The 17,649-nt window shown below is 39.8% G+C and overlaps 2 protein-coding genes and 1 non-coding gene across 4 annotated transcripts in view; 2 read left to right on the top strand and 1 right to left on the bottom strand.

Moving 5' to 3' along the window:
• Positions 1-3,399: 3,399 nt before the first annotated feature.
• Positions 3,400-11,870, bottom strand: Sdf2 (stromal cell derived factor 2). Its single transcript, XM_047542773.1, has 3 exons — positions 11,662-11,870; positions 7,101-7,297; positions 3,400-4,229 (listed from the first exon to the last, which is right to left on the bottom strand). Exons 1-3 carry the CDS (start codon positions 11,810-11,812, stop codon positions 3,942-3,944), a joined length of 636 nt encoding a protein of 211 aa, XP_047398729.1. The 5' UTR covers positions 11,813-11,870; the 3' UTR covers positions 3,400-3,941.
• Positions 11,871-12,143: 273 nt separating this feature from the next.
• Supt6h (SPT6 homolog, histone chaperone and transcription elongation factor) overlaps positions 12,144-17,649 on the top strand; it is a 32,668-nt gene continuing 27,162 nt past the window's right edge. The window contains exon 1 of one of the 2 annotated variants that reach the window (XM_047543951.1): positions 12,144-12,301. The gene's annotated coding sequence lies outside the window, so the exon portion shown is untranslated. The remainder of the gene's footprint in view (positions 12,302-17,649) is intronic. The other variant, XM_047543953.1, reaches the window with a different exon arrangement.
• LOC124981441 (U6 spliceosomal RNA) lies at positions 17,073-17,179 on the top strand. The gene has a single exon (XR_007107967.1). It is a non-coding gene; the product is annotated as a U6 spliceosomal RNA (small nuclear RNA).

The raw sequence follows: 17,649 nt of genomic DNA, 5'->3' as shown, positions 1-17,649 counted from the left end.
CCCCCTGCAGCCCACCAGCCAGCCAGCTGTCTCCCTCCTTCCCCCGCCCCGCCCCGCGCCTGGGAGCCAAGAGGGCCAACTGGCTGCTTGCACGGAGTAAGGGCGTGGCTCCGAAGGGAACAGCGCGGGTGCAGACCGAGATCCAGCTGACACAGGCGCCCCGCCCAAGGCGCACCCTGCAGAACCCGGACTGCGAAGCCTGGGACTGCTCTTCTGTCTGGTGGTGAGTGACCTCTTGGCTTATTTTGGCCACGAAGAATTCCAATCTCAAAACAGATTTTCTGGGGCAGTTACAGAGTCTGCCTGGCCACTCTGGGCTTGGATTGAGGCGTCTACCAAAGTTATACCCCTGAAGCAGACCTCGTAGCACTCTCCTCTAATTCAACGATCCTGTCTGAAAATGATGGAGGAAACCAAGAGGTAATTAAAAGATCTTAGAAGAGCTGTGAATGTAACTCAAAGCTAGAGCGCTTGCCTAGCGGGTAGTAAGGCTTTAGCTTCAATCCCCAGCCCCGAAGCGGTGTGGCAGGGAGACAACTCGGAAATCTCACCTTATTCCATCCTCAAGGCAAATCTGTTATTTTATTCCATCATTACTGTCTGAATATTGTTAAGGTCAGTTAACAACGTACTAACCTATTGTGTGCGCAGCACTATCCTGAACACTTCACTAGAGAAATTTTAAGTTTCTGCAATGTGTATAACACAAACGACCTAGGAGTGGGGGTAAAGAGACACTGCAGAGGTAGTGAATATTGTTCTTGTCCTTCAGCAATAGTTTGGGAAGCATACATAAATTACATGAATTAAGAATTAAAGGTCAGTTCAGGTCAGGGTTAATTTTGCCTGTTTCCTTCTGTCAAATGAGGGAACTGGACAGAAGTCCTTTAGAATTGCTATGATGTTATGAGTATCTGAATGATTTACTAATACAATAGAAGCTAAAAATATTCTGAGGGTTTCAAAGTAAGTGTTATGAAATACATTATTCCCTTTGAGTAATGCCCTAATCTTCACAAACATCCTTCAAAATTTACTCAGAGATTCTTTTTGGCTTTTACAGATAAAGCACCATTTCAATTTGCATGTTACCCAAAGTTGCTTTTATACCTCCACTTATCTAGTCCTCTCAGTTATTTCACATATCCCCAAGGGCTCCACCACTACTTCGAGACCATACTTACCTTTTAACCACTATATTTCTATGTAATCCTCAAGTCTCCAGCCTTCTGTCAGACTATGTCCTCAGGGAAGGCCCAACAACTATTAAGGAAGAGTGCCTTGCAACACGTCTACCTACTCTATCATCTTTTCCAATCTGATTTCCTTTATTCAGCTGAAATACTTCTTTCCTTCTCCCTAGACTGTTTTTTTTTTTTAATTTGTTCTTTTTAGATATACATGACAGTAGAGTACTTTTGACATATTATACATACATAGCTGTAGTATAACTTAGGATTCCATTCTTGTGGTTGTACAAGATGTGGAGTTTCACTGGTTTTGTATTCATATATGAACACAGGAAAGTTGATTCATCCTATTCCCATCCTCCTCCCTTCCCTTTATTCCCTTTTTGTCTAATCCAGTGAACTTCTATTCTTCCCTCCACTCCAGACTGTTAAAACACCTACTCCCAACCACTTCATAATTAAATTGAATTTTCAATTTAATTGTCGTTTTATTATTTCTCTACTTATTTCAGAAAATGTCCTAAAAAAATAAAAGAAAATCAATGCAACTTAAGTGGAATAAGTAGGGGTGGCGGGGTAAAGACAGAGAAGAAGTTCTACTTATTCATGGCCTCAGTTTTCTGAAATAAGTCTTTGTCCAAAAAATCAAGTCTTGAGGTTGGAGATTTAGCTCAGTAGCAGAGCACTTGCCTACCAGACATAAGGCCAAGTTTGGACCCCCGCTCTGGGAAAAAAAAAAAGTCTTGCCAGGTGGCCCACACCTGTAATCCCAACAACTAGGGAGGCTGAGGCAGGAGGATCTCGAGTTCAAAGCCAGCCTCAGCAATTTAGTGAGCCCTAAGCAACTTAGTAATACCTTGTCTCAAAATAAAACATAAAAAGGGCTGGGGGGGGGGGGGAAGGGCTGGGGATGTGGCTCAGTGGTTAAGTACCCCTAGGTTCAATCCCTGGTACCAAAAAATAAAGTCTTTTAATGTCATAGGCCATGTCTTGGCACAGAACTAGTGATCTCTAAATGTTCAACATCAACAACTCAAAGCAAAGCAAAGAAGAAAGAAAAAAAAAAAAAGAAAGAAAAAAATCAGTAATTTCTTAAAAAAAGTTTGCTAATCACCAAAATTCCAGCAGATGGCAGCTACTTCTGTTCACAACCATGCTTGAAGGCTATAGGAATTAACTTTCTGGAATTAACTGACACAGGAAAGGAAAGGGGTGAATAAAGAACAAAAAAAAATGTTCCCATTCACTTTTTCCAAAAAAGATATCCCTCCCTTTGGCAGGGGGAGGGAGGATTGTATTCCAAGAGCTAAACACAGTTGTTGTGTGGCAAAAAAAGCGAATCAGACACGGCTGGATTTCTATCCCAAAATTTACGACTTTTAAGAATTCAGGACTGGGGAGATAGCTCAGCTGGTAGAGTGCTTGCCTTGCAAGCACAAGGCCGTGGGTTCAATCCCCAGCACCGCAAAAAAAAAAAAAAGAATTCAGGGGTTGGGGTTGTAGCTCAATGGTTAGAGTGCTTGCCTGGTATGTGTGAGGCACTGGGTTTGATCCTCAGCACCACATAAAAAAATATATAAATAATTAAAATAAAGGTATCCATCTACACCTAAAAAGTATATATGTATTTAAAAAAAATTCAAGACTGGGGTTGGGGCTCAGTGGTAAACCACTTGTCTAGCATGTGTGAAGCACTAGGTTTGATTAGCAGCACCACATATAAATAAATGAATAAAATAAAGGCCCATCAACAATAAAATATATATATATATTGTGTTATATATATAGCATTGGTTCTTTGTACTCCTATGTCTTTTTTTCATTTGCATTAAGATCCAGAGTAAAACATTTCATTAGCTAATTTTTTTTAAACATTCCTTTTTTTAAATAACTTTATTTTTATGTGGTGCTGAGGACTAAACTGTGTGCCTCACTCATGTTAACCAAGTACTCTACCACTGAGCCCCAACCCCAGCCCCTTGTTAGCTACTTATTATGCTGTATTCTTTTGAGGGTCTTTGGCCATAATTAGTCAAAAATCTAATAAAGATGAGGTACCTGGGGAGAAGTGAAGGTACAGAGAGAAAGGACTGGATACAAGTAAAGTTCTTATAATGGCCCATATTGAAGACTCCCAGCATCTCAAGAGTCTTAGGACTTAAGAATTAAGCAATTCAATAGCACACCTAGTAAATAACACAATGACTAATAGAATTCTTTTTTTTCTTCTTCTTCTTTTTTTTTTTTTTTTAAATCATTTTGGAGAAAGAAAAATGGGGAAAAGTCATATACAGGGGAAAAGTCACACACATGAATAATCCATGATATGGAAAGGGGGGCTTGCTCAATGGTAGAGCACTTGCCTAGCATGCGCAAGGCCCAATTCTTAGCACTGCAAAACAAAAAAGAGGAGTCATTAAACAATCCATGATGCCAATCTCCTGAGGAGTAAAAATTTCCCAGCTAAGAGGAAATTCTAGTTTTGTGTTTTTGTTTTTTTTACCAGTAAGAATAAAAAGCACCTGCACCTTCAACAAGTCCTCTGCTCAGAACTGACCCAAATCTGGGAGAGCAACCAATTCAAATGCAAAGGGCTGCAGCTTCCAAACTCAACCACTGTTTTCTATTGTGCATCTTCCTCTCAATGGAGACAACCTGCTACACAGGTTACTTGTGGCAGGGATCCCACGGTGAAGCAGCAACAGATGTCTATGAACACTGTGTGGTGACAGCGGCTCAGAGCTTCTAGACTCATAGTTCTGCATGGTGGACTTCTGCCTTCAGCAGCTCACTGGGTTTCATGAAGATGCCTTCCATTGCTTTCCAGTAGTTGTTCTGGCTTGGCTGGGCCATGCCATGCACCTCTTTTTGTCCACTGATGGGCCGACCATATTGTTCTCCTGTGACAGATAGCAGTACCTCAGTGGAAGAATGTCTGAACCGCACTTCACCATCTCTCACCCAGTAAGGTCCATTACAGAGCACTGTCCAGTCATCCAGATAATCACCTTCACCTTCCTCACCAAAAGCACTCACTTCCTAGAAAACACAGAAGGTGGCAACATTAGCATGGCTAACACACAGGCATGAAGAGTGGAAGGCGGCAATGGGAAGAAAAATAAGACTACTCAACAGTAACAAATGCAGTCTCTCCAGTGTTAAAAAATAAAATAAACTGGGGGGGGGGGGACAGAAAACATAGTATGTAAGAGAAAAATTAGTTGCCATAAGATTATGGTTCAAACCCTTAGTTTGCAATTAGTACTATATTGCCTTTTATTCTCTATAATAGTCTTAAAGCATTTTTATTTCTTTAGAGATGGGTTCTTGCTCAGTTGCCTAGGTTGACCCAATCCCCTTGGTTCAAGTAATTCCTCTGCCTCAGCCTCCCAAGTTGTTGACCACAAGCATGTGCCTCTATACCTGGTCTATCAAAATACTTTATAAAGCTTGTTACTTGGCTTTATTTACTTCTTGCTATTGGGGATTAAATCCACAGGCCTTTTACCACTGAGCTACATCCTCAGTCCTTTTTATTTTGAGACAGGGTCTTGCCATGTTACCCAGACTAGCCTTGAACATGCAATGCTACTGTCTTGGCCTCTGGAGTCACTCAAATTATAGGCATGCACCACTATGCCCAGTAAAATAGTAAATATTAATTGAACAAAACATAGTAGGTTCTCTATATTCCTTTCCACATCTAAAACTCATTCTCCTTCAAACCAAATATTTAGGGTTTCTATACAATGATGATTTAAAATTTTTTTCAGAAACATCTGACTTAAATATACACTAATAACTATATAATTTTAGATAATAAAAAGCAGACCTTCAGAAATAAAGTCTGTAAAACTAAAGATAAAAGGAACTACACTTAAGTACAGAACACTTACTTGATAAATAAGTACTCCATGGGAGGGCCAGTTAACAATTCTAACACTGTATTTGTATACTAGAACTGAAGGAGGAAATGGATGGCAGACGGTAGAAGCTTGGTACCTCAATATTGTAGCAGGGATTTTCAAATAAACATGCTAGACTGATATATGTGGTAATGGATTAAAGCTGGAGGTATTAATAAAAACTCATGTTTAACAATATACAGATGGCTAAACATATCAGTATATATGTGTAGATGTATAGGTTAGCATACATACATATACTTCATGTCAGGTAAGAGGGCATAAAAGAAATAATATCCCAATAGCAATAAGCTCATATAAAGCCTAGAATTTAGTTCTAACACCACTCTCCAATAAAGGGAAGCAGGGATCCTTGGAGAAATGGAAGAGTCTAAGAGTGGGGCAAGCAATAAACAAAATGAACCTTAAGCATCTTTTAGTGCCAGAAAGTAAACAAGTGCTTTAAAACACAAACACACACACACACACACAATGGGATTCTGTCAAATGAACTCGAGACAATTGGAAGAATTCCCAATAGCCAAAGTTGGAATAATTTGAGCAAAAAAGTGAAGACAGCAATACTGATTATAAATCAAAATATGTAATATATATCCAAGAGTTCATACTGATATAAATGAATTAATAAAGGAATGAACTGGGGAAACGAGACAAATCCTCCAAATGGAAAAATCCCAAATAAATTATGTAACTACTCCAGCCTAAAATAGGGGAGCTTAATTCCCCACTGCTTAACTGTGAACTGGACACAGTGACTTCTTCCCAAAGAGTACAAAATAGAAAGGAGTAAAATGAAAAGAGTACCTTTACAGGAGAAACCCACTAAAACACTACTATAGCCAGGTGAGGTCAATATCAGCAATCAAAAATCATGTAGATAACATGTAACCTTCATAGGATGTGAGGAAAAAGTCACTTTTAACTCAGTGACCTTCTTCCCAAAATCCTTTATAAACAGTATCATCATGACAAAAATGTCAGATTCCAAAAGAGAGGCATCAATAATATACCTGACAAGCACTCCTCAAAACTGTCAAGGAAGGGCTGGGGAGACAGCTCAGTTGGTAGAGTGCTTGCTTGCAAGCACAAGCCCCGGGTTCGATCCCCAGCACCGCAAAAAAAAAAAAAAAAAACTGTCAAGGACATCAAAAACAAGGAAAGCTAGAAAAACTGTCATAAACAAAAGGATCCTAACGAGACAAATCAACTAAATGTAATGTGGTATCCTGAAGCAGAAAAAGAACATTAGGTAAAAAAGTAAGGAAATTAAAATAAACTATGTGCCTTAGTTGATAATACTGTATCAATATTATTTCATCAATTCTGGCAACTTTACTAACACAAGGTGTTCATAGCTAAAACTGTGCTTAAAGTAGGGGAGGTCAGAGGGAAGAAGTCATTAAGGGATTTACATCCCATGAAAGTTCAAGACTTAAAAAAGTGGCAGAGGGGCTGTGTGTATAGCTCATTGTCAGCGCACATGTTTAGCATGCAGAAGGCCCTGGGTTCCATCCCCAGCACCCAAAAAAAAAAGGTTGGGCTGGGGTTGTGGCTCAGTGGTAGAGTGCTCACCCAGCACATGTGAGGCACTGGGTTCAATCCTCCACACCATATAAAACTAACTAAATAAAATGAAGGTATTAAAAAAAAAAAAAGGTAGAATTCATTTTTCCATTGTGGTTAGTTAGCCTTATTAAAAATAATAATTATTTTTATTACAAGTTTGGAAACATTGGGTTTACTGCAGAATTTATCAGAACTTATGTTAATTTATATATATTCTGCCTTTTCTTCCCATGTCTTGATTTGATTTAGATGTAGTTTCCATTTGACCAGAAACAATTTTCTTCACACTTATAAAAGTCATTTTTCCAGGTCTGCAGAAAAGAACATTTACATCTGGAAAAGAAAGGGTTAAGAACCAGGAGCTCAAACAAAACAATACTAATGCAGAGCAGCAGTGACCCACTGTATGCCACCTCACCTGGTTTCCAGAAAGAGGTGAAGTAAAATGGTGACTATGCAGGTTTCGGCCAGTGTTGACGTGTGTCAGTCGGATGGGCTGGCCACATTTGATGGGGGTTCCCCTTTCACACACTGTGGCAGTCTTCCCTCGTATCCTCCAGTAACTGTTGCTGTCATCCACAGAGGTCACACCTGTTACTGACTGCTGACCACTACCTACAGTCGGGAGAAAAAAAAAAAAAAAGCAAGTGAATTTAACCTAATCCTATGATCCTATGGCCAATAATGTGACCTGTGTCATAAAACGGGCATGGAGGTGTAGGGAGGAAACATTATACTTGGTAATATTTTTTCTATGACATTAAAGTATTTGTGAAAATATTAAACATGTTCATATACTGTGGTTTTAATTATTACAGCATATATTATACTTAAAGGAATACTGGATCAGAAAATTCCAAGAGTTTGTATCAAAAGGATTAGATGCAAATCCACAAATATGTGTGGATTTTTTTTTGAAGTACAGACAATATTTACATGTATGTACTAGCCTGGATAATCCCTAATATATGCCACGTATCTAAGTATATAATTTTAACACATATGTAATATTACTCAGTGTTTACACTATGCAATAAAAATTTTCATATTTTGTAATTAAAATAAGACAACTTTATATCATCAACTTTAATCCAAGTATCCATTATAACTCCCAAACTCCTGTAACGTGGTCTATCAATACATTTAAAACTACTCTTAGGACATCTAAATCTGGTTAATCCTGCCTTAACTGGTACAATTCTGCAGGTTAAAAGGCACTGAGTTAAATATGTAGCTACAACCAGGAACTGTGGCATTCGCCTGTAATCCCAGTGGCTCAGGAGGTTGAGGCAGGAAGATCACAATTCAAAGCCAGCCCTGGCAACTTAATGAGCTTCTAAGCAACTTAGTGAGACTCTGTTTCAAAATTAAAAATAAAAAAGGCTAGGAATGTGACTTGGTGGTTAAGCACCCCTAGGTTTAATCCCTAGTACCAAAAAATAAAAAAAATTTTTAAAAAAAGGAAGTAGCTACAGACTTAAAAAGGAAATATATACAAACAGTAATTCATACTTAGCTAATATGTCCTGAGCAGTTACTTGGTATCAGGTACTACCGCCAAGTCCTTTGCTTGAATATTCTTATTTAAAACATGTATCTATTCTCTTAGATAGTAATTATTATTACCCCCATTTTATCATGAAGCATTAGAAAGGCTAAGTAGTATGCCCAAGGTTATGCAGTTCTAATAAGGCTGAGGTTAACAAGGCTGGGGCTTAACCTAGGAAACCTAATTCTAGAACTTCATAGTCACTCCATTGCATGGCATCTCATACAAGGACATCTTTCTCCAGCTTTTTCTGTCAAGTTCCTCCAAACAGATTACTCTCTCGTAAACTCCAGGGATATTCCACTGACCCGCATCCCAGGACTTAATCACTGCCATTCTTTGAAAGCATCTCATATTTTCTAACTACTTACCTTAAATACTCTCACCTCCTCCTCCCAGCTTTGCCTTGAGATTCATGGCCCCGCCTAATCACAAGTTTTGATATTTCCCCTTTACCATGTAACACTTTATGCCTTGTACTAATCATCTGGGTAAATGCAACAAACTATCAGCTCCTCTCTACTGGCTTGTCCAACCAGGTGGTGACTTTGTTACATCTTAAAAAAAAAAAGGAAGCGGGTTGGGGGCAAACAAGCTCCATTTCTGGTTACTGCCTCACAGTTCTCTCACTATGCACAATACTGTTTACTAAATCATAATCTACTTTTTATTTCTCACCTTTTCATACTTCCTATTCAACCCACTTTTTCCTCCCACCAATTCCAGAATTTTGGGATTACCCAGAATTCTATACCTGGACATCATCTACATCCATCTATTTTTTTTTTTTTTAACACAGGGTTTATTTTTTATTATTATTATTTTTAAATTGTAGATGGGCATAATGTCTTTATTTATTTATGTGGTGATGAGCATCGAACCCAGTGCCCCACACGTGCGAGGCAGGTACTCTACCACTGAGCCACAACCCTGCCCTATTTTTTCCTTTTTAAAGAAGTCAATAATTGTGTTCTCTCTCTCTCTTTTTTTTTTTTTTTTTTTAACTTTATTTTTATGTGGTGCTGAGGATCAAACCCACTGCCTCACATTTGCTGGGCAAGCGCCCTATCAATCAGCCATAACCCGAGCCCATGGACCTCATCTATTTGTATTAGAGATTCTTAAATATACTGAGGGTCAGGACAAAAACATCTGTATTTTTAACAAGTTTCTCAAGTAATTCAGATTAACAACAGCACTTATTGTAATTTTCATATTTAGAACCATAGTTCATCCTGGGCAATTTCATCTACTCCCATCACTCTTCAACCATCATCGTATAATATTACTGTATCTAACTCTGTATCTCAGGTTCAGCAGAGATCCTCCTTCTGCACTCCAGACTGAACCTGGATCCCAAATTTGGCTGCCTATCAGAACCACCTAAAGAGTATTTGAAACAGACTCCTACTGCTAGGTCTCTCACCACCTCCATTTAAATTAAGTAGATCTAAAGCAGAGAATCAGATCAAATTAAAAAGCAATAAGCTGGGCTCGGTGGTGCATGTCTGTAATCCCAGCAACTTGGGAGGCTGAGGTGGGAAGAACTTGAGTTCAAACCCAGCTTCAGTAACTTAGTGAAGCCCGAAGCAACTCAACAAGACTTCTCTCTAAATAAAATACTAAAAAGGGCTGAGACCAAATGCAGTGGCACACACCTGTAATCCCATCAGTTTAGGAGGCTGACACAGAAGGATGGTGCATTCAAAGTCAGCCTCAGCAACAGTGAGGTGCTAAGCAACTCAGACCCTGTCTCTAAATAAAATACAAAATAGGGCTGGGGATGTGGCTCAGTGGTTGAGTGGCCCCTGGGTTCTATCCCTGGTACCAAAACCTAAAACTTAAAAAAAAGAAAAAAAAAGCAATAAACCTGACACATAGTAGGTATTCACTGAATGGTTGCTAGTATTATTAAGACATCCCAGTAATGACAATTCATTTCCCTCTCTAACTGGTCAGACAGGTTTTGGGAAACATGAATCACAGATTAGTCCATCTGAGGGAACTCCTTCATCTCTGAACGAACAGCATAACTGGTCATCCAAGTTATCTTAGAAGCCTATCACGCCTCACTAACTGATTTTGGTTTTTGTTTTTCCTTTGTAATGCTGGGATCAAACCCAGGGCCTTGTGCATGCTGGGCAAGTGCTCTACCATTTGAGTTAATACCCCAGTCCTTGAACTTTTTTCTATTTATCTATTTTTATTATCTTCCTTGTAACTTGATTGATTCACTACTGCATCTCTTGCATCTAGAACAATACTAGGCACATGGTAGGAGCTTATTAAATCTATTCTGAATGAATGGACCCTTAAGTAACTGATTATTAAATATTTTAATTTCATATAGCAAAAAGCAGTTTCCTGGGCTGAGGATTTAGCTCAGTGGTAGAGTACTTGCCTAGAACTTGGAAGGCCATGGATTGAATCCCCAACACTTGCACCCCCTCCCCCGCCAAAAAAAAGGCAAAGAAGCTTCCTCTACAATGTCAATGTCTGTCATTGCTTTAAGATTTTCTTTGTTGTTATTTTTTTTTTTTTATTGCAATACTGAACCCAGGGTCCTTCACATGCTAAAGCTAATACTCTACCCCTGAACTACTTCTCCAGGCCTTTTTTAAAATTTTATTTTGAGACAGAGTCTAAGTTGCCCCAGCTGGCCTCAAACTTAGATCATTCTGTTTCTGCTCCTATGTAGCTGGGATTACAAGCATGTACCACCACACTCGTGTTGCTTTTTTACAAGGAGGTTAAGATTGAGTAAAAAGGGACCAAAAGATAGGAGCTAAATACCAAATGAGCTAGAAAGCAGACTGTTGTAATCAAAGAGTAAATTCTTGGACTTTAAAACTTCAGAGACACAGCACTTACTATAATTTTCTACATCATGTTTCTCCCAAACTAGTGACAGCCCAAAGCAGTTGAAAGGTTTTGAATCTTAACTGATTTGAGTCAAACCTTAGTTGCAAGGCTTTGAGCAAGAGATTTAATTTCTGACTCTATTTTCTCACGTGCGGATAACAATAGCATCTATCGCATTAGACTGTTAAAAAAATGAAAGAAACAACGCCGAGCATGGTGGCGCACGCCTATAATCCTAGCAACTCAGAAGGCTGCAGAAGAATCCCAAGGTTGAGGCCAGTCTCGGCAACTTAGTGAGACCCTGTCTCAAAATGGAAAATAAAAAGAGTGGAGATGTAGCTCTGTGGTTGAAAAAAGTTAAAAAAAAAAGGGCATATCGACTTGCCTGGCACTTAGCTCACCAAATAGAAGCTGGTATTACGACGAAATTACCCTTAGAACTACTCCGCTCTTCATCCCCTCTGGACCTCATGAGCCTCCCCAGGGCACCCCTAAGTCTCCAAGGCTCCGCCCCCTTCAGAGGCTACCGGGCCTCCCCCGCCCATCCAAACCGGGTCCCCGGCAGTACCTGACCCATAGCGCACGTCGTGTGAATGCAGTCGGACGTTGTGGCGCGTATTAAGTAACTTCACCACAGAGCCGCAAGTAACTACAGCCAGATTGGACGCCCCCACAACGCTCCACAAACCCCCAAACAACAGTAGCTGTACAACAGCCATCCTAAGTAGGTCGCGCAGCCCCTAATCTTCCAAGAAAATTTGGCTCCTCCCCGGAACCGGAAGGTGAAGGCGGAACTATTGAGAGGCGGAAGTGAAGAAGCCCTGATCTGATCTTTATGGTTCATTTGGCTAGAGCGGCCTGAGGAACCCACCCCACCATCCCCCAGTCAGATTGCTTTTAATCCCCTTGCTGTGTTTGGGGGACCCTTTGGCAGCTGCCTTCCCGAAACACTACCTGCTAGCTTTCGCATTCTCTGTTGAAACTCCCCGAGAACCCTGTAGAAGAGAGGTAGGAACAGCCCGCCCACTCCCAGTGACAGGGAGCCGGAAGTGACGTAGCACGTTGACGCAGCAGCCGCGGCGGTGGCGGCGGTGGCGGCGGAGGGGTCGTGCCGTGGGTCCTTACTATCCTTTCCCAGTCTCGGTTCGACGACTCCATTTTCCTTAGTGGGGGCTTATCGCATCAGAGAAACGGCGGGCTTCAAGCAGGTAAAGTTCAGACTGGAGATTGTGGTTCTTGCATGGGTCAGGTGCGGAACCGGGCTCTTATGGCCTGGTCCCGTAAGGGAAGAGGCTCTGGGGAGCCGTATGCGGGAAGAAGTGTGTGTGTGTAGCGGGGGGGAGGCCTTCCCTGCTGTCTACAGGGAATGGGAGAGGAAAACAGAATAGTTGCTCAGTCTCAGTGCTTTTCCCAAAGCCGTCGCATCCTGAACCCTGAATTGGATGGCCCGTTGAATCAACAGGCTTCCTGGCATCCCATCCTTCTCTCCGCAATTTCTGAAAACGGCCACGGGAAAGGATTAGGAATGGAAGGGACCTAGGGCTTCTGCCTGGGATCAGGTGAAAAAATTGTTTTTCAGGGAATGTGACTACTACTAGGTTTTCAACAGCTCAGCCATCAGACGAGAGTGCTATACTAAAGTCTCGCTCTTCCCGTATTGTTGAATAATAGAGTAAGAACTTGAAGTAGATGGCTGCATCTTTCATCCCTTTCTAAAGATCAGAGATATTGTAGAAGTACGGAATCCTTTCATTCTTCATAGATTCATTTCCTCAAAATGTTTGCTAACGCCTGCTATAAACATCAGACTGTTCATTAAATCAAAACTTTATCCTGCGTTTTTGCATTTTTCTCCATGCACTCGCCTGAACTAGCTGGAGCAGATCGTTTCCCTGGGTTCTCAGAAGAACTGATACTTATTTTCCTTTAGAAGGAAACTTAACCTCTCTGAAATACTTCCTTAGAAATTCAATGTAATGTCATAAGTAGCAAAGGAATATGCTACACCAGAGTGTCAACAATATTGGGTTTGCTTAAATTTCTTCAGCAAAAATTTTCTTCAGTAAACAAATTCAGTTTATTAAAAGTTACCAGTTTCTAAGTTTTCAGTGTTTCCTTGTTTTTGCTTTTTTGTTTTATTTTGAGATGGGGTCTTGCTGTTATCCATGATGGCTCCAACTCTTAAGCTCAAGCAGTCTTCTTGCCTCCTGCTTCCTAGTAGCTGAAACTACAGGCCTGTGCGACCATGCCTGGCCTGTCTTCAGTGTTTCGTTTACAAAAGCATGATTGCTCCCAAATCAGCTGTGAATTTTGGGCCCTTTTCCATGACTAGTCTTCCTTCCATCAATACAAGCTCCCTTTCAGTCTTCTTTTTTTTTTTTTTTTTTGTCCAGACTACTAGATTAGATTAGTATAGCACTACTCTGAAATTTTAATCTTTTTTTTAAGAGTAATACAGTATGGACCCACATAGTAGTGCACACCTGTAATCCCAGCTACTCAAGAGTCTGAGGCAAGAGAATCCCAAATTTAAGGCCAACCTCAGTGACTTAGACCTTTCTCAAAAATAAAAATGAAAGGGGCTGTGGTAGATGCCTGTGGATTCCATCCCCAGTTCCAGAAGAAGAAAGTATTTTTAGAAACACAGTCACTGTTTTACTTTTTTCCACTATAAATCCTCTTCCATGAGAAGAAAGCCTACTATGGAAATATCTGATCTTTGGAGGTAAACAAATTGTCCTTTGCTTCTATGTTCTTCATCTCAGTAAATGGCACCACTATCAGTCTTGTGTGTAATCCTTGACTTCCTTCCTCTTTATTTTTCTCCATATAATCAACCACCAAATCCTCTCTCCATAAAACTCTATTCCCATCAGAATACAGTTTATATCCTGGTATCTCTCAAATGCTCCTCCAACTATTATCCTAATTTTTTAAATTTTTCTTCATGGCCGGATTTCTGCCTGTGCCAACTCACCTTTTATTCTTTCATCAGTCTGCATACCAATCTCTTTTTCCTGACCACTATTAAAATTGCTCTTTGTCAGGTCACCAGTGACTTCTGTGTTGCCAAATCCAATGGATACTTTGTTCTCATCTTCCTCAATCTCTGGAATATTCAAAACAGTTTCTCCATATTTTATTTCTCCTTTGCTAGCAACTTTTCCTCTCTATGTAATGTCTAAATGTTGGATTTCTCTCAGTTTAATCCTTAATCCTCTACATTCTTTCCTTAGATGATCCAGTCCCGGGGCTTTATTTACAATCTGAAAGCTGACAACTTCCAAGTTTTCTTAAGTTCCTAGTCCAGCCTTTTCTCTGTGTTCCAGAATCATAATGTCATAATTCCTGTTTAGTTATATTAGTTTAGTTATGTTAACATAAATTTTGATCTTCCCATCATTCCAAACATGATGTTCCCCATGGTAGTGCTCCAACCATGTGGTTATACCAAAGCCAGAACTCTGAGACTCATCTTTAACCCTTCTTTACTCCCTGTTTTCTCCAGCCTTTCAGTAACTCCTATAACTTTTACCCGAAATCTGTTTTCTATCCTCCCATCTTTGCTGCTGCCACCCTATTCCAAGCCACCATCTTTTGCCTGGGTTACCATAATAGTATCCTCAGTTTCCCATGTTTCCACTCAAATCCCCCTCCAATCCATTTTCCATGTAGTAGGGTCCTGTCAAGTCAGATCTTGTCATTTTCCTATTTAGAATTCCAGTGACTTTCTGTGGCCTTCATTCCCTGCTTAAGCAGTTCTCTCCTCCCTCATGTTCTCCTGCCTTCCCCATGCCCTAGTTACGTTGACCTTAGGACATTAGCTACCAGATACCAAGTTCTTGCCCACTTTTTCTACTGGCTCCTCTTCCCCCTGGCTCCATATGCCTTATCCTACCTATTCTTTTTTTTTTTTCCTTCTTCTTTTTTAAAGTTGTTAACGGACCTTTATTTTATATATTTATATGGGGTACTGAGAATCCAACCCAGTGCCTCACACATTCTAGTCAAGTGCTGTACCACTGAACCCCAACCCCAGCCCCTACCTATTCTTGACATCTTAGCATAACTAAACTTACCTCATAGGTCAGTGTATTTCCTTCTTAGTAATCATAAAATTAGCAAGTAAATTACTTGTTTTAGACACTGAACTGTCTTCCTAGCACCTTAGAGTCTAAAATCCTTAAATTATCATGCATAATTCCCTATGTCTTCATCTCTGACTCATGAACCATTCTCCCTGTTCCATCAAACCAGCCCTCTCTGTTCCTACCACAGTGCATGACTTATGCTGGAAAGTTCTCCAACCCCAACACTTCCCTGCCAGTTTGCCTCTGGAAGGAATCAATTTCTCTAGTTTATTCACTCCTCACTCCAAAGGTCTTTGTTTAAAGGCACTTCCTCAAAACCAGGTTACGTTCCCTTGTTGCAGGATGTCTTCGTACTTTCATCATCAATTCTTTGAAGATCTATACTTTTGAATAATTGTCACCAAAGTCCTATGGGCCAAATGAAGCCAATCTGTTCATTCACATACTATGTGCTTTTGTGCTGCAAGGCAGATCTGGCTGTAATAGAGAAAAAGATTGCCATCCCCTACAGCAGAGCAGGAACAATGTGTGTGGCACAAGGCTCAGTAACTGTTCTCTCTCCCTATGTTGCAAGGGTTCTGAATCTGGTTACATATGTCTTTTGTTTCTGCTCCTCTTTTGCACTTTCCTTGTTCCCCAAGGAAACGTGGAAAGAAAAGTGACAAATAGTATTTTTATATTATCAATGTTAGGAACTAATATTGACAATAATGCTTTTTTACTGAAAAGATCGTCATTGAAAAGATTCTAAGACAATTTCCCTGTAAATATGATGGGCATGTTAAAATAACAAATTTTTTTTTGTGTTTTAACATCTTGGTTTAATGATTCTAAATCCTAGATTTAAAAGAACTTAAGCCAGGCATGGTGGTGCATGCCTGTAATCCTAGTGACTAGGGAGACAGAGACAGGAAGACTGAGTTCAAAGCCAGCCTTAGCAACTTAGTGAGATCCTGGGATGTGGTTCAGTGTTAAGCACCTCTGAGTTCAACCCCTAATACAAAAATTAAAAAATAAAAGAATTTAAGCCAGGCATGGTGGCATACACCTGTAATCCTGGCTCGGGAGGCTGAAGCAGGAGGATGGTGAGTTCAAAGCCAACCTCAACAACAGCAAGGCACTAAGCAACTTAGTGAGACCTTATCTCTAAATAAAATACAAAATAGGGCTGAGGATGTGGCTCAGTGGTTGAGTGCCCCTGACTTCAATCCCTGGTACCTCTAAACCCCCAATAAAAAGAACTTAAGTAGGCTCTGAAACTTTAACTTTTGGGTTTTTAGATTCCAAATTAGGTATTCACTGATAAATACCTTTGAAACAGGCCTTGATCCTTGCTCAGAAAATACAGAATTTGAAATGTCTTATAGTTTAAACTCTACAACAGATTTTGGCACTATTCCATAGATTACTTGGCCTTATCAAGCACAAGTTTTTGCTCATGCTCATGTTGCCTTTTTCAAGTATGTTCTTAATTCCTCATTCAGGCATCACCTTTCCTGAAGTATTCCCTAACTTCTGTCTTCACATTGATCTCATCTTCCTAATAAATAGCTTAATACAGCATTAATTATGGGGGTTTTGTTGTTTTACTTTGCTTTTGTGATGCTAGGGATTGAACCCAGGGCCTTGTGCCAGTAGGCAAGTGCTGTACCACTGAGCTGTATATCCCTAACCCCAGTGATCTTTTGTCATAGCTTTATTTACAATTTTTTGAGATAGATTGTGAACTCCATCAGGATAGGAAGCACATTTTACTCATTTTTACATACTCAAGTCCACCATAAAGCTATGCACCCCAACAAAATAGTAAATATTAACCCATTAAGTCCAAAGTTTTCAATTCTATGAATATTTCAATGAAACTGAAAGGTGCATTAAAATAGTTTGGGTGCTCGCTTCAGCAGCACATATACTAAAATTGGAACGATACAGAGAAGATTAGCATGGTCCCTGCGCAAGGATGACACGCAAATTCATGAAGCGTTCCATATTTTTAACAGAATGAATCAAACAACATTACCCTATGTAAATTTACGATTACACAAATGGTATGCCTTTACGCCATGTACAAACAGAGAAGCAACATGTATCCCATTTGTTTACAATAAAAAAAAATAGTTTGGAAAACACAATGTAGAGTTTATATATTGTTTATATATGGTTTCATGTACATATATGAAATATACATGTATTTTCAAACTAATCATTCATTCATCTAGTCTCTAAAGAGTAGACATCTAAAAACATAATAATTATTTCATAGTTACCATAAGTGGTACATTTGTTGCTCAATTTAAGCTTTGTGGTGGGGGTTGTTTGTGGTTTTGGTTTTGGTACTAGGGATTGAACCCAGAGACTCTTTACCACTGAGTTATATTCCTAACCCTTTTAATTTTTTTTATTTTGAGACAGGATCTCACTAAGCTATCTAGGGCCTCACTAAATTGCTGAGACTGGCTTTGAAC

This window comes from Sciurus carolinensis, chromosome 3, assembly GCF_902686445.1.
Source record: "Sciurus carolinensis chromosome 3, mSciCar1.2, whole genome shotgun sequence".
NCBI lineage: Eukaryota > Metazoa > Chordata > Mammalia > Rodentia > Sciuridae > Sciurus > Sciurus carolinensis.
This window is presented reverse-complemented; position numbering and strand designations above follow the sequence as displayed.

Coding starts and splice junctions, on each gene's coding strand:
- Sdf2 (XM_047542773.1), bottom strand. CDS start 11,812: ATGGCTGTTGTACAGCTACTGTTGTTTGGGGGTTTGTGGAGCGTTGTG. Junction 7,298..11,661: donor CGACGTGCGCTATGGGTCAG/GTACTGCCGGGG, acceptor TCCCGACTGTAG/GTAGTGGTCAGCAGTCAGTA. Junction 4,230..7,100: donor CACCTCTTTCTGGAAACCAG/GTGAGGTGGCAT, acceptor TGTGTTTTCTAG/GAAGTGAGTGCTTTTGGTGA.